The sequence below is a fragment of the Callithrix jacchus genome, chromosome 16, assembly GCF_049354715.1.
Source record: "Callithrix jacchus isolate 240 chromosome 16, calJac240_pri, whole genome shotgun sequence".
NCBI lineage: Eukaryota > Metazoa > Chordata > Mammalia > Primates > Cebidae > Callithrix > Callithrix jacchus.
Window position 1 is genome coordinate 65,281,639 of NC_133517.1, and position 17,108 is coordinate 65,298,746.

General features: G+C 41.7%; 1 protein-coding gene across 1 annotated transcript in view; it reads left to right on the forward strand.

The window, feature by feature from the left end:
- The window catches only part of HHLA1 (HHLA1 neighbor of OC90), a 38,837-nt gene that overhangs the window by 4,843 nt on the left and 16,886 nt on the right, over positions 1-17,108 (forward strand). The window contains exons 3-10 of the mRNA XM_008983251.5: positions 535-594; positions 1,380-1,460; positions 4,850-4,933; positions 5,044-5,127; positions 10,991-11,074; positions 13,593-13,649; positions 13,754-13,840; positions 15,853-16,101. Coding sequence (XP_008981499.2) covers positions 535-594; positions 1,380-1,460; positions 4,850-4,933; positions 5,044-5,127; positions 10,991-11,074; positions 13,593-13,649; positions 13,754-13,840; positions 15,853-16,101 — 786 coding nt within the window. The remainder of the gene's footprint in view (positions 1-534; positions 595-1,379; positions 1,461-4,849; positions 4,934-5,043; positions 5,128-10,990; positions 11,075-13,592; positions 13,650-13,753; positions 13,841-15,852; positions 16,102-17,108) is intronic.

The window sequence follows — 17,108 nt, forward strand, 5'->3', positions numbered from 1 at the left end:
AACCAATGAAGAATGAATGAATGAATGCCTTTGAAATTTCAAATTTTTATTTGACATTTTCTTCTTTGGTCACATGAAATTTGCCAAGTAGGCAAGAGGCCTAATATTTTGACCACTGCTCTACAGTGGAAAGTAGGTTCTGTGCCCTTCATTATGACTTAGTTGTGCAGTTAGGCAAGTTTTTTTCTCCTCTCTGGGCCTCAATTTCCCTATTTGGGAAGTTTGGAAACTGGGAAACTGAGGCCCAGAGAAAGAGAAAAAACTTGCCTAACTGCACAAGCTTAATCAACAATAAATAAGCTTAATCACCAAGCTTATTTATTAAAATGTGGATTTCTAGGCCACACCCACTCCACAGAGATCAGAATCTGTATCAGGGTCATGCAGAAGAGTCTGGGATCTGCCTTTTCTCAGTGTCCACCAGTGATTCACACAGAGGGCAGCTGCCAAAGAGGCTTCCAAGGCTTCTTCAGTTCCTGGGGGTAGGAACTGTAACCATTTGCATTTTTGTCATGAAAACTGTTTCCTTCCTAGTGTCTGGCCTTAGAGGAGAAGAGAGAAAGGAGAAGGGCATGGCATTTCTCGCTACCACGGGTGAGTTTCTCTCCCAAAAATCCCAGGGTGGCTTGAGCTGCGGAGCGATTCTTCCGCTTCTCTAAACCTCTGTTCTTTCCCACAGTGGAGCCAACATCATCTCTCTAATCATTACCTGATCATTAAGTAAAAGCTGAAGAAGATAATGTTTGAAAAAAGAGGGGCATCAACAGCGATTTCCATCTGTTGTTTCCAAATCTTTAAGGACTAGCTGGGGGAAGCGGGAATTTTTAACTCAACCCGCTGCCCACTGCCACTACTGCTACTGCTGGGAGATTTCTCCCTCCATCTCGGGTCACGTCCTGGACCGATTAATTCTGAATTTCTGAGGATAAAGCCCATGCACTGGAATTGTGTAATTAGAAAATATATATTTCCTGGTGATGTCAATGCTCGGCCAGGGTGGGTGGACCCTGCTTTTACACGGGGTACTTACTTTCAAACACAGAGCTGCTGAGAACTCCTGCATTGCACTTGGTCTTCCCATTATGGTTGAGATATCTTTTATGAGTCCCGAGTCTCTCCAAATGCAGACATGCAGTAGTCACTAAAAGTATATGTCTCTTGTGCTTCACTGGAATTTCCTTATCTTATTTGTCGCTATGTTGACTGTCACCTCCTGAGGTCAGGGCTCTCCTCTAGACTTAGAACCCATGTGCCTGGCACTTCGTTTGTGTTTAGCACATGTGCAAAGAAGTTGAATATCTGCCTGAAGTTTGGAAATGTGGAATTTTTCACTTGCCAAGAAAAGCCTGCCAGTAACATTATCTCTGAATCTCTTTCAGAGCTGCCTGCAGGGTCAGTCGATCTGTCTGCACTTAACCTGACAGAGCTTGTGAATGGGATGCTGAGTAGAGCATTAAAAGGTAATCTTTTTTTTGAGACAAAGTCTTGCTCTGTCACCCAGGCTAGAGTGCAGTGGCGTGATCTTGGCTTGCTGCAACCTCTGCCTCCCAGATTCAAGTGATTCTCCTGCCTCAGACTCCCAAGTAGCTGGGATTACAGGTGTCTGCCACCACACCAGGCAAATTTTTATATTTTTAATAGAGATGGGGTTTTACCATCTTGGCCAGGCTGGTCTCAAACCCCTGATCTTGTGATCCACCCATCTCAGCTTCCTAAAGTGCTGGGATTACAGGCATGAGCCACTGCACCTGACCAGGTAATCATTTTTTTAAAGTACAATCAGGATCCATTTTTGTTTTGTACTAGCATCTTTTCTAAACCTCTCTGCTACCTCGACAAGACACTTTGCTTCTGTGTCTCAGTTTCTCGGTGTTGAGAGTGGAGAATAGGCTGAGCTCAATGGCTCACGCCTAAAATTTCAGCACTTCAGGAAGCTGAGGCTGGCAGATTACTTGAGTTTAGGAGTTTGCGAACTGGCTGGGCAACATGGCAAAACCCCATCTCTACAAAAAATACAAAAATTAGCTGGGTGCAGTGGTGCATGCCTGTGATCCCAGCTACTCGGGAGGCTGAGGTGGGAGGATTGCTGGAGCCCAGAAGGTAGAGGCTGCAGTGAGCTATGATCACACCACTGCATTCCAGCCTGAGAGAATGAGTGAGACTTTGTCTCAAAAACAAAAACAGAATGCAGAATTCATTGTCCTATCTAACTCAAAATGATGCATAAGGTTTATAAGAATTTTGAGAGCAAATTGCATTCCAGACATGGTGTATTTGTAATCATAACTCTGTTGCCATAAACTAACAATAATTACTAATTGATTATGTTAATATGATTCTGGATTTCTCTTTTTAAGACAATATTATGATTACAATATTATTGCAGTCTTCTTTCTGTGTTCTTTAGCATCTAGCAACATGATTTGTATGTAACACATACTTAGTGAATGATAGCAAAGCCTGAACCATCCCTAGTGTACATTCCTCACTGCCTTCGTTATTTATTCTCACTTTCTTCAATCAATATTCATAGAACACCTATCCCATGCCAGGTACTCTTCTAAGTATTGGAGGATAATGCAGTAAACAAAAACTAAAAAACTCTGGCCTGAGGGAGTTTCCATTCTAGTGGTTGAAGGAGTAACCAAAAACAAATAATAAACATAATAAATAGGTAATGACAAGTGTTATTTAGAATGAGGCAGATGGAGAATGCCAATTCAGCATTGAGGTCTATATAAATGGCATTCTCTAGGACTGTGCAATACACACACTGCACAACTGTGCCTGGTGGCTCTATACTTGTTCGCATAGATGTTTACCCATCAACATTATTCTCTATTCCTATCCCAAAGCCTGTAGCTATAAATCACGGAAATATAGCTCCTGCCCCCAATTTGCTCTCATGAAAGTCACTGTGGATAGGGCTGCCTCAGAGGTGCAGGATGAGAAGGCAGCGATCTGCCTGAAGAGGGTGCTGTGGAGAGACTGAAGCGTCAGATGTAGGAATGGGCTGCAGAAACATTTAGCCCTCCCAGCCTTGAACCATTAATCCTGTCCTTTCCTCTGCAAGGCCCTGAACTAAGCTCTGTGAAATTTTGCAGACTCAGATGTCATAAATCCTACCTTCAAGGAGCTCAAAACTCTTCCAATGACTAATTTAATCTTTGCATAACCTCTGTGCAGTGGTACCCTGACTCACATTTTCTACATGCAGACATTGAGGCATGCCCATTGCCGTATAGAATGGAATTCAGAACTGTTTAATCCAGGTTTGTGTTCTAGCCCAAAGTTTCCCAAACTTGTTGCACAATAAGAAGCACCTGACATACTTACTAAATATTCATCTCCCCAGGTTCCTGTTCTAGAGATTCTGATCCACCTGATCTTGGAAGGGGTACTAAATGTACATTTTTAGCAAGTGCTATTGGTGATTCTTATCATAAAAAAAACTTGAGGAAATGGAGTATTGTAGTAGTCACATTTTGGTGTATATCCCATTCTTCTAAGGAGCTTGTTAAATAGAGTCTGGTTCCCACCCAGTGTATGGCATTAGGATCTCCAGAAGGCAATAGCCAGAGAGCTGAAGGGAATGGGCACCACTGATGATTTGCATGCACCAAAGTTTAATGATTCTGCTATTCGAGCCACCATCACAGTGGGTCACAAGTTTATATGAATAAAAATCACCTGAGGCCAGGCACAGTAGTCCATGCCCATAATGCCAGCACTTTAGGAGGATGAGGTGGGAGGATCACTGGAGCCTGAGAGGTCGAGCAGTGGCTATGATTGCACCATTGTATTCCAGCCTGAGTGACAGAGCAAGACCCTGTCTCAAAAAAAAAAAAACAACAAAACACCTGATAACTTTGTTAAAATTCTGAACCCTGGGCATATCCACCTCTCCCCTTTCTTCACCATCTGATTTATTAGATCTGGGGTCATGCCCAGGGACGTGCCTTTTTAATAGGTAAACCGGGTTAGTTGATACAGGCAGGTGATTCCCATATCATGGTCTGGAAAGACCTTCCTCTACTGCACTGTTTTCCAGATATAAATCAAGAGCAGGCACTGATGGAGAGTAGATAAGATGCTCATGCATGTGTTCCTAAACCTGTTGATTTTGCATTCCCGGTTTTAAAAAAAAATCCCTTTTCTTTGTGTAATAGACTGAACATTGTCAAAGACATCCACTTTGTAATTACCAGAATCTGTAAATGCTACTATGTCAAAAGAGTGAATATCTGATATAACAGATTGATCAACTGAGTTAAAGATTTTAAGATAAGGCCATCATCCAGGATTATTTGTGTTGTGCCAGATGCCACCACAAGGGTCCTTACAAGAAAGAGGCAAAGAGAGACACACACAGAAGAAAAGCCCATATGATGAGAGAGAGAGAGAGATGTGGCCACAAGCCAAGGGACACAGGCAGCTGCCAGAGCTGAGAGAGGCAAGAACAGAGTTTCCTTTAGAGACCTTGAAGGGAGTGTGCCCTACTGAGTTCCAGACTTCTAGCCCCCAGTACTGGGGAGAACAAATTTCTGCTGCTTTACACCACCAAGTTTGTGATCATTTGTTACAGCAGCTTCAGGAGCCTAATATACCTTGGAATCTTACTTAGAGAGCTGGCATAGCTCTAAGATGAATCAGGAAGTGTAGACAAATGATACATGCTCTTCAGTTTTTTGGTTTAGTTTTACTTTGCTTATTATTTTTTATTTGTATTACTTTTTAGTTTATTCTTGTTTCTTTATTTTCATCGTTAATTTCTAGGGACTGTTTACTTATTTGTATTATCGTTACATTAGTAGGCATCTCTGTCTGTTTATCTTATATGTTTTGGCAGATAGCAAGAAGTTCTTCTCCTTGCTGAGTGTCACTTCTTACAGCTCCTTTGCCTTCCACAAGTTTTCTGTAGCTGTTTACAACAGTGAGTGCTGACTGGCTGTTCTTGATGTGGTGGTGGGGGCGGGGGGGGGAGCATGTGTTGCAGTGCCAGTCTGTATGTCAGGATCTCTGTTGAATCTTTTCTCTACACAGTTTCTAACCTGAAGACGGTGGACCCCACCAAATTCCCTACACGGTATTGCTACTGTTTAAACAATCGGACCAATGACTTATCAGGTGGGTACAGCTAACCATGAGGCTTGCAGCTTTTCCAATTTTGTTTGTGTCCTTTTAGATAAGTTTGTGTTTTTCCTCAATGTAAGATAGGAAAATATGGTGCTAGCCACTACCCTTAACCATGTGTACATTCATTATCCCAGTAAAATTTTTCTCTTGGTCTTACCCTAGAAAAACAGTTGTGTGTCTAAAAGGGACAGAGGGAAAATATTCATAAAGCATTGTTTTAATTGCAAAATTGAGGAACAACCTACATATCCATCATGAAAAAAAATGGTTAAGTCATCTTCCATAGAATTAAACTTTGGAAAACAGTCACAAATAATACACAAATGAGTAAGAGTGCCCAAATTTGGCCTGTGCATGGAAGAACTTCCAAGAGATTTTTTTTTTTTTTTTTGAGACAGAGTTTTGCTCTTGTTGCCCACGCTGTAGTGCAATGGTGCAATCTTGGCTCACCACAACTTCTGACTTCCGGGTTCAAGTGATTCTTCTGCCTCAGCCTCCCGGGTAGTTGGGATTACAGGCATGCGCCACCACGCCCGGCTAATTTTTTATTTTGGGTAGAGATGGGATTTCTCCATGTTGGTCAGGCTGGTCCCGAACTCCCAACCCCAGGTGATCCGCCCTTCTTGGCTTTCCAGAGTGCTAGGATCACAGGTGTGAGGCACTGTACCCAGCCAAGATTTTTAATTAGAAAAAGGAAGTTACACAAAAATACAAAGAGCATGATGTTATTGATGAGAACACATATCTGGGCACCTGATAGGTGATTCCTTCTGAAAAGAAGATTGGAGTGTGTGTTTCAGAGTGGAAGAATGTTGGTTAAGAGAGACTTAGATTATCTGAACTTTCTTTTTCCAAGAGGAGTATATTCTTGTGGTTGTTTTATAATTAAAACTTTAAAGTATTACATATTCCTTATATTTAGAGAATACTAGAAAATAAAAGCAACAACTTTTCTCACCACTAATTCACCCATTCAGTAATTCATTTTGAGCACACATTGTGAGCCAATCACTCTTCTAGATGTGGGGAAAGCATGCTGAGCTTTCTCAGCATGTGAACACGCCTCCTGCTCCAGTGGGATGTAGATTCCTAGGGAAGAGCAGAGAGTAAATAAATGCACTGTACGTACATGGTATGTAAGCTGACAGCCTGACCATGGGGGCCGTGAAGCAGGGGAACGCTGGAGAGAAAAGTCATGTGGGGGCTATTGCTGTGCGGAGAGCAGTCAGGAAAGTCTTCTCCAAATGAGGTGAGGGTTGAGGGGTGACCTTCAGGATGTGAGGGGTCAGCCCTGTGATTATTCCTGGGGACAGCGTTCCAGACAAAGGCATGAGGAATGGAGAAGCCAGCGTAGCTGGAGCAGGTTAACCAGGACAGAGTTGTAAGAAATGAGCTCTGATCGGTGAGGGCAAAATGGGGAGGGTGTTGCCGATCACATAAAAGTTTAAGGTCTACTGTGAGGATTCTAATTTTCACCCAGGAATAAGAAGGAAGCCATTGTGACTGTCTGTAAAGAGAAGCAGCATGATCTAAGGATCCTTCTGGCTTGTTAAAGTCTAGATTGTAAGGAAAGCAAGCACTCAAGGCAACCAAAGTCTCTTGTAGTTTTCCCCACTTAGTCTAATATTAATATTTTCCACCATATAACACTCTTGATAAACGTTTGTAATGGCTATGTAACCAGTCAATGCAAGCATTCTCTTAGTCACTAGGCTGTTCCCAGACATTTGAGTGTATCTAGGTTTTTCTTAATATAAATATTTTGCATTGGACATCTTTGTGCATAAACTCTTCCCTGTTTCAGATTATTTCCCCCACAAAGTAGAATTTCTAAAATAAATATTGTAAAAATACTATAGAAAGTAATTACCAACATTTAATGACTGCATATCCAGACCTGACACTGAGTACTTAATGTCTATTATGTTATGTAATTTACCCCATTAATCTCATCAATAAATACCTTTGTGAGGAAAAGCAATCTTTATAATCACACCTTTCTCACCATTTCATTAACCCCCACTGAGGATTGAATTTTGTGCTGGATGAGTCCCTTATCCTGATTGTGTGAACGATAAAAATAAGATTTAAAAAATTACATCTTCCTGGAGAAAGTTTGTAATTTTATTTCATGAGTCGAATCATATTTCCACACACTTAAAGCAATTATATGAAAAGAATGATCCATTGATCATTATCTACTGACAAAACTGCATGCTGTTCTTCTGGTAGGTCACAGCAACTTTCGCAAGGTATGACAAGAAGTCACAGCGCTGTCATGACAGGCTGTACACTTAGGCCAACAAAGTGCCATTGCTCAAAGCCTTTGGGGAAGATATCTTTGTGGATAATCTTTAGATCTGGATCATTTTATTTATAATGGTTTCAACTCCGACCTATAGCCCTCCTTTGAGGGTATATTTGCATATTTTCCTGTTTTTCTCCCTAAATGAAAATGGCTTAAATTTTCTTGATTTTAAAAATAATGTACTGGGATGTCAAAATGCTGTGCAACATTGACAGGTAAACCAAGAAACCAGAAATCACTGATATCCCACCATCCACAGGTAGTCACGATTAACATGCGGGTGAATGTTATCCACGGCTGTCTACACCACCTATATAACCCACTTATCTATCCCACCTGTCATCTAAGCCACATACTGAACCTACCTATCTGTGTGCCCAACTAATGTCTACCCACCTGTCTAGACATCCCACTCTACATATAGGAACCCATTCTCTGTATTATTTAGAATACAAGGTGAGCTACTGTAACAAATGACTCCAAGATAGTCTAGTTTAAAGAAGGTAGAAGTTCATTGCCTCATGTTTGATACTCGGGGCATGTAGACATGCCAGGGCTGCTCTAATGGTTTTGATGGTTTTGGGGCCCAAGCTCCTTCTATCTTGTTGATCTGCCTTTCATAAAGATCTTTTCTCATAGCCTAAGGTAGGTTGCCAGTGTATCCCACTCCAGCTACAATGAAGGGGAGAAAGGATTTTGAAGGTGTGTTAGCCCATTCTCACATTGCTATAAAGAAATATCTGAGGCTGGGTAATTTATGAAAAGAAGAGGTTTAATTGGCTTGTGGTTCTGCAGGCTGTACAGGAAGCATGACAGCTTCTGCTCAGCTTCTGGGGAGGCCTCAGGAAACTTATGGTCATGGCAGATGGGAAGGAGAAGCAGGTACATCTTACATGGCTAAAGCAGGAGCAAGGGAGAAAGAGGGGAAAGGTGCTACACACTTTTAAACAACCAGTTCTCACACTAATTCGCTCACTATCATGAGAACAGCACCAAGGGCATGGTGCTAACCCATTTGTGAGAAGTGTGCCCCATAATCCAGAATTAGGGATTACAGATCCAAACCATCCCGGAGGGCATGCATGTTCACTGTGAACTCACAGCCTAAAAACATTCACATTTCTCCCTCTTACATCCTGTTGCCCAGAATTTAGTCTCATGGCTACACACAAAGCAAGTTTGAAATTACAGTCATTGTGTTAAATCACCACGTTCCCAGCTAAAATTTGATACTCTCTTGCTAAAGGAAAGTGGGAGAATCCGTATTGAAAGACAACCATCAGGATCTTTCTTTTTTCATACAGTTTTATAATCCACCCTCAAACTAACCCATAAGCATTAAAAAAAACCCATTTCATCCCAGTGAATACTAGTATGCCTCATCTTTCACATAAATTCTCAGTATTCATTGGGAAAGAATGTACCATGATTTATTTAATTTGTCTCCTCTTGTTGGAAACTTGGCTAATTCCTCATATTTTTGCAATTATAAACAATGCTGTGATGAACACCTGTGTAAAATCACTTAGAGAACTTGCCCAATTACCTCTGTAGGATAAAGCCCTCAAAACGGAATTGTTGGCTGACAGGGAAACAATATTATAATGATTTGAATTGCTGAAATGTCTTCCAAAAGTCTTCCATATGTTTACAGTTTTAGCAACAGTGTTTGAATGCCTGTGTTTTTCCACTCACATATCCCGACACTGGGTGTTAAGAAACAGTCTTAAATCATTACCAAATGGATAGGTAAAAAAGATTTTTAAAATTCTACCTTCTACTTATATGTGAAGGTAGTCATGAATCATTCATTTTGAGCACCACTAGTAAATTAGATAATTCAAACTTTCAAAGATGCAAAGAATATCTTTGAGTTAATAATAACTGGCTTTCTTCCAAGCCTAAAAAGTGGATTGTGAGAACTATTCTGAAAGGAGAGTTGACAAAATGCACTGAGCAAGAGGTGGCATGAGTACTGGTAACAATACTGGGAATAGTGGAAGCTTTGGCCCAAGGTGGACTTGAGCTGAAATCCAAGCTGTGCCACATGCTCTGGAATTTTGAACAAGTGACATCCTCTCTCTGAGCCTTGAGCAAAACGTGAACTCCATCCTTGTGTCTGGTTTCCAAGCCATGCTCATAGCATCCATGCAAGTCTAAGAACGACTTCCAAGTTGCACTTTATTGGTCTGTTTATGAATCTTGATTTCCCACTAACTTCAGCTTCTTCTGTGTGTCTTACACAGCTCTCCAGTACCTGGTAAGTAAGTGTATAGCACACTGCAAATGCTCAATGAATATTTATTAGATAAATGGATTAATAAAGGGTAATTTTTAGAAGTAGAAAGAAAATGTATGAAATAACTAAGAGATAATACCCTTCCTCAGTTTCCACAGTTGACTAGGAACAGACTGGTCTAAAAAGATAGAGAAAAGAGGTCCCCACGCTTGCCTACCTTCTGCATAGACAGGTGTCTGTACCTGCCTAGGTGTACTACATACTGCATAGGTGTTCTCCCTCCAGGAGGCTAAAATGTGTCTGTGCGGATGTAGCAAAAGTACCTCATGGCTTTGGCTCTCACATAGCAGTGCCTGTCTTCTGTTGCTCTTGGCATGCCACACATTCCATTCATTGTCACATTACATTTTCCTACCTCTCTTGGTTCTGTATTTTCAAGTTAGCTCGCTCCTGCCAAAATTCATGATCCTGTTAATGAATGTAAGAAGCATTCATGCACAGCATGATGGGAAATCGTCCGTTGGACCCAAGAAGCTTCCTCTCTAGAAAATGACTGGGGCTCCTCAAACACATTCACCATGTTTAGAAGCCAAGAAGTTGTTGGATTGTGGAAAGCCATAAAGGCACAAAGAAGGAGGTGGCAGCTGTTTGACTCGAGGAATATTAGTAATTTTCACAGTCAATGGTATCCGCCATGTCAGGCAATGACCCTGTTCAAACTCAGCTGAGAGAGAAATTCACAATGATTCTATAACCTGAAATATCGAAAAAATGTCTCAGATGCCCACCTCACCACCATCAGTCCCCTTAACAAAGTGGGCAGAAGGAAAGATTCCTGATGATGATTTTATAAAGTGTCTGGTCCCTACTGTTCATAGTTTACAACCCACCACTACATTTGACATTACATTTTCACCTTCTAACCCCCAAGTCTGTAAATTTACATTGCATGTCTGGGGGCTGCTTCCTGTCAGATGGAGTAACAATGGGGAAATCGCCCCAGAAAAACCATTATTCAACAATGCGGCCTTTCGTAGCTCTTAGATGTTAGCAGAGAAAGGTGGGGAGACAGGATGATAGAAGGTGAAAGAGGATTGTAACAGTGGATCCAAAGTTTCCTTCCTGCCTAAAAGCAAGACTTCTCCTTTTGTAGAATTGGTAGTATTTATCTATATCATTGTTGATATTCCTCAATACACTAAACTAAATCAAACTTGTAAAATCTACTCTGAAAAATACAAGTACAGTATATTTTTCCCCTTTTGTCTCTGAAGCAGAAATTTAAACCTCCTAAATGTGTCTTGCAGATTTTACAGCCCTCCTGGTAGACATCATTGGAAATTCTACCAGCTACCTCACAGAGATTTTTAAGTCAACCTCCATCCTCTCAGGTATGTTCATCTTGAAAATGCTTTGGCAACTGTGAGGTTTGGCATCTGTTTTGATAGATACTCAGGCATAGTATGTTCCTCACTCCACCCCATGCTATAGGCTAAACTGCCAGGAACCTTCATGTAACCTTTATTTGGATAATCAGTGTGGTCCAGTCTCCACACCAGTACATACACCAATATTTAATGTACAAGTCTTCACATTTCTGGGATCCAGAAAATCGGAAGAAGAATCCAAGTCTCAAACGTGAAAGGAATCTAGGCAGGCTCAAGAAAAGAGCTTCTGGTGGGTAGCTATACACCCATTTTAAGGAGGGAAAAGCTGAGATCCAGAGAGGTTGAATATTTTGCTTGTTTGGTCCCGGAATTCAGATTTAAATCTATATGGAGCCTAAGCCCACGTTTGAAGTACAGTTAAGAACGATACACCTCATTTGGCCAGGGACAGTGTCTCACGCCTGTAATCCCAGTACTTTGGGAGGCCAAGGTGGGTGGATCACATGAGGTCAGGAGTTCAAGACCAGCCTGGCCAACAAGGTGAAACACTGTCTCTACCAAAAAATAAAAAAATTAGCTGGGCACAGTGGTGGGTACCTGTAATCCGAGCTACTCAGGAGGCTGAGGCAGGAGAATCACTTGAACCCGGGAGATGGAGGTTTCAGTGAGCCAAGATCATGCAATTGCACTCCAGCCTGGGAGACAGAGCAAGACTCCTTCAGAGAGAGAGAGAGAGAGAGAGAGAGAGAGAGAGAGAGAGAGAGAGAGAGAGAGAGAGAAAGACCTCATTTATAAGGTGGTTTCATGTAACCCTCAGGAAAATAGGGACCCACTTTGAAAAGTACGGATCTATTCCACAGTCTGACAATTGGTCTCAGCAGAAAGATGGTGTGATGCACTGTGAAGCAGCTGCTGTTTTAAAAGTGGGAGGAAGGAACTCTAGGTGCTGTGACTTGACAGTACTGAGGTGATCTGGGATTAGATAGAAATTGTTAGAATCTCAAAAAAGCTTATATTTCATTAAAATTCCATATACTATAGAACTGCTGACACTGACACTATGCTTCTCATTTCTCAAAAAGGACCTGGGTTTGAGGTTATTTTTCTTTAAGATCAGCATTATTATTATTGCACATATTTGCCAGTTCAAGACAGTGTAAATAGAATTATAAGCATGAAACACTTAATAGCATTGTGTAATCTTTGGAAGTACTATCATGCCTCTTTTTAATGTAGGTGCATCTCATTTCAATGTTCTAGTTTTTAATGTTCTAGTTTTAACTCAGGTTTTCTGTTACAAAGTAAAATAAGTAAATGTGTTTCTTTGCAAAATAAAAATTAAAAAAAGCATGGAATGCAAAAAAAAGAAAGAAAGAAAGAAAGAGAAATAGTAATACCTATCACTAGGTGTCAGATAATCTTCCAAGGGCTTTCCCTGTATTCTCTCAATGGATCCTCTCTACAACCTCATGGGACAGCTACTATATTTATCCCTACTTGACAGGTGAGGAAACTGACACAGGGTGGTTAAGCAACTTGCTCAAAATCACTCTGCGGAAGCAGAATTCTAAGCCAGGGGATCTGGCTCTTAGCTTGTGCTCTTATCACTATGCTAACATATGTAATAATAGTAATACATTGATAATAATGATCGCGATTACTCTAGTTATCATGGTCTTCTTTTTTTTATTATTATACTTTAAGTTCTAGGGTATATGTGAGATCATGCAGGGTTGTTACATAGGTATATACGTGCCATGCTGCCGTCTCTTCTATCTGCTGGGCACATATCTAGTGCATCACTCCCATTCTCTCCTTGGGTTTTCATGTAATTCTATGAGAGACATGCAACCCCAAGTCCACAGTTCTTTCAGCAGCATCGTCAGGGAAATGTATGTTTAGGGAACCCAGAAGTTTTCAAGCCTTTGAAGATCTAATAGGGTTTCCACACCATACCTGACGTAACCTCTCCAACAGCATCCAGAGGAACCCAGCATAATCAAATACATTAATAGTAATCAAGCAAAATGTTCAGCTTTTTACACCAAGTAGGATGAAGAGACGACCATAGCCTCACATTTTTCAAGTCAGATTTTGCCACCAAATGAGTTTTGGTACCAAGCTCACACAAAACATGCTATCTTACAGAGATGTAAGGATTTAGGAATGGTAAATAAGGGATTGTGGGATTTGAATTGTCACCATTTTACAAAGGGGTAAACTGAGTCCTGGAGCGATCAAGAAGTTCATTCATGTTTGCACAACTAGTAAGTGGCAGAGCTGATGTTGTAACCATGGAAGCTGACCTCAGAGACTCTGCCCTTAGCCACTACACCATCCCTCAAACCTAGCCAAATAAAATAAAGAAACCAGAAAATCAGGACTGTATTAAGGGTAGAGTCAGCCTTATTTTCCTATGTTATTCTAAGTTAGGTACTTTCAGCTTAATTTTTCTTTCAGCCAAAGACCGACAGCTTCAGACCCATTGCTAAGTCCTATTGTGTACTGGCTTGTCTTACAGTGAGTCAAAGTAACGAATCAGATTGCATCTTCATCTGCGTGATGACAGGAAAGTCAGGTAAACCACTAGCCATTTTTGACAAGCTCTCTGGGCTGAGAATTAGGCACAACTGTCCAGCAGATGAAACCCAAGATCTGATCCTGTTGGTGTGATTTTTGCAGGAAGGAATCTTTCTGACTTCTGGGAGATGGCGGAAAAATACCCTGTTATCAATTACACGTTTACCAGCGGCATGTCTGGTGTTCTGGGTGAGTACAAACCTCCCAAACTCCTCCCACAGACTCTCCAGACCAGGGTCCCGCCCAGCACACTAGGCACTGAAAGCGGCCCTCAGGCATTATGTTTAGATCTGCCATGTTAAAAATCAGAGAACTTCAGCATTTAAAAAAAAAGGAATTTCTGGATTCTCTCGCAAATGGTCTGGGAATCCTAGATCCTCCCCCCAACACATGGCAATAAGCAACTGGAGCTGAGTAGCTGCCACCCTCATTCCCTATTAGGAAGGGCACCTTTTTTGTCCTTTCCATAGTCCTCTCTGCCCCTCTTGCCTTGCACATTTTTTTCCTCATATTAACTGCTTGTATTTTTCTCTCTCTCTCCTATTAGCTACTTGGTTTTTGTAGATATTTGAATTTGTGACCGGATCTGGAGACCTGGCCAACCTGTAATACCCAGTCCCTACCCAACCATGCCCCACCTTCATGTGCCTCTGTGCCAAATTGGTCATGCCGTTGTCTCTATATGAAACTCCTTCCCTACTTTTCCATACTTCAGAACCCTATTTGCCTGTCAATTGCCAGCTTAGACACTGCCTCCTCTTTTTAAAAGATCCCCCAATCAAAATCGGTCTTTGTCTTCTATGGAGCCACAACACAGCTCTTGTACGTGATTTGGACTCTGCATTACTCCAGGTTGCATCACAATTGACGTGTGTTTCCTCAGTGAATGAAACTGGAAGGTAGAAGTGGTTTCCTTCAGCCTCACAGCCTGCCTTCCCTTCAGTGCCTTTCACATAGTAGGCTCTTGTTCACTGTCTCTTAAATTGCAATGAAGGATACAAGAAATCTGTATTCACGGGCTACTTTGCTTTATATTTATTGTAGAGCATCTTTTGGTTATGCTGTAGCAGGAAGCTCAATTTGTGTGGACAAGGCTACTCGATAAGAAGATGAAACGGGCAGTTGGCAGATTGCCTTTCCCTGCCCAGTTCTCAGGACAGATCTTAGGGTTGAGTCAATCTCCTTTATCTGGAGAGTCTTTCCATGACATTTCTACCCGCCGGTCTCAGTTAGATCTCCCACTTTGTGTTCCTTCAACAAGAACAAATGCTTAGGAGGAGAGAACATATTTACAAGCTGATGCTGAAGCTGATGTGCCTGAAAGCCTGTACCCCCGCTGAGTGATAGTTTAGCCGGATGCACTTAGCCGCATGTTCAGTTAATCTGGGAGCAAGGCTCAGGCTGGTGATGCATGCAGGTGTTAGTGGGCCCAGAAGTAAGGCAGAGAGAGAAAATGAGGCTGAAAGGCCGCTCCTGTGATTGCATAGTTTGTGTTCTACAGGCATTCAGGGGAGGTGGGGGTCAAAATTCAATACAGGCTCTGCCCACAAGGCTGTAGGCCAGTCTTTGTCCTCCCTATGGGCTAACTGGAGGCTGTCATCCTCATATCCACTGCCTGTCTCCACTTGAGCCTTCCATAGGAAGATAGCAGGTAAAACTAATACCTGAGCCTTCTTCCTTCTTTTCTTCATGGAGCAACCAAGGACACTGGTAGATTTCCCTCTGAATTAAGCCCTCCTTCTATCTCTGTGGGAGCCTCTTTTTCAAGCTGTTTCTGTCTGGAAGCTTCTGATTCCCCAGAATTCCGCTTTTGGTTTTTAATTGCATCCATAAGGCACATGGAGGAGCCTAATTCCTTTTCCAGAAACATGTACCAGAGCCATGGAGTAGCTGAGGGCTGGAGGTGAGAGAAGGGCTCTGACAAGGTCAGGATCTGTTCACAAAACACAGTAAATGCCTGATACTTCTAAGCCTGACAACTATGCATTCTGTTCTGCGTCATTCATCACAGACTTTTTTTGCAAATTTATATTTTATATTAATTTGAATTCAAGGAGAAATACTTCTTTTGGTTTTGTTTGATGCCATTTGGAGAAAGGTTTGAATCGCCGTGTTCACTATATTTGCTGTCCAATGACCTTTCAGTTTTTATGTCCAAAGTGTCAAGCATGTTAAAGTTGCCACTGGCTGCCTCCCTGAAGGTGCAGCTACCAGAGGAACTGCCAGGAGTTCAACACCCACAACCAAAAGCCAGAAAACACTGCCAAGTACAAGCCCTGGACGCTGGGCCCAGAGCACACCCTGGGCGTCTGCTCTGAGAACCTCTTCCTGGATAGAGACGGCTGCTCCTTCAGAAGCAGAGGAGACCCTGAACACAGGCCAGCCTCTTGAGCTTTCTGCCAGGGCCACAGCCACATGGGTCAGTGCTTCCTACACTATCCCAGCCTTGGGTAAGATGCTTTCTCACTCTTTCCTCCCCTTTGCTATGTCTTGCTTCTGTTCCCTCTAGGTTTACATATATAAGCAAAATCCTTACCTTCATCCCTTCTCCACCAATTGAAGTTACGCTTCGGCTTACTTAAATAGCAGATCTATATGAGCCAGTATGGGTTCTATAAGATCAAGCCAAGGCAGAATAATGTATTTCTAGTATGTACTGTGATGACTTTTTTTTATTATGAAATAGTTTAGGACCCACAAGGAGTTGCAAAAATAATACAGAGAGTTCCCTGGTATGCTTCATCCAGCCTCCTTCAGTGCTAATGTATTACATAATCACAGAACATTGTGGGCAAAAGTATTTATATTTCAGCAAAGCATTTAGCAATATCACTCCTGAAATTCACAGAAAATGGTAAAGTGAAGTTAATATTTTATGGCATGATTAGGTCAGCCTGTAACTGGCTGGCTAATGATGCCAGTAATATGATAATGACTTGACACCATTGGAAAATTTGTCACCAGTGGCCTGCAGAGGCTCCTGTCTCCCCAGCCTCTTGTGTACACGATCAGCTGTGTCATCACTGAAGACACAAAAGGCATGCTTATCCTACTTTTCCTATTTGGAAATAATATAAAATAGTAACTCATTAAGAGTCAATATTTTCTCAGTGGGCTCCAACAATGGACCCACTGAAACAATATTGTCATCAGAAATTGTTCATTAAGTCATCAGAATTCATTCATTTATTTACCCATCAAAACATATTTCCTTCCAGACACGAGTCTACCTATTAAAAACATGGCTCTATAAATATTCCCTCTCCTTCCTGAGCTCTCAGATCTAGGCGGGAGCTTAGGCAAGTAAACCAATAGTTATGATCCAGCCTAAAAAGAACTATTGTACACAGAACGCACAGAGAGGGCTCCTGCCTTAGCATAGAGGAGATACAGGCTTCCCCAAGAGATAGGAATTGATAGGCATCAGCAGGCAAGGAAATGGATGACTGGATGGTGG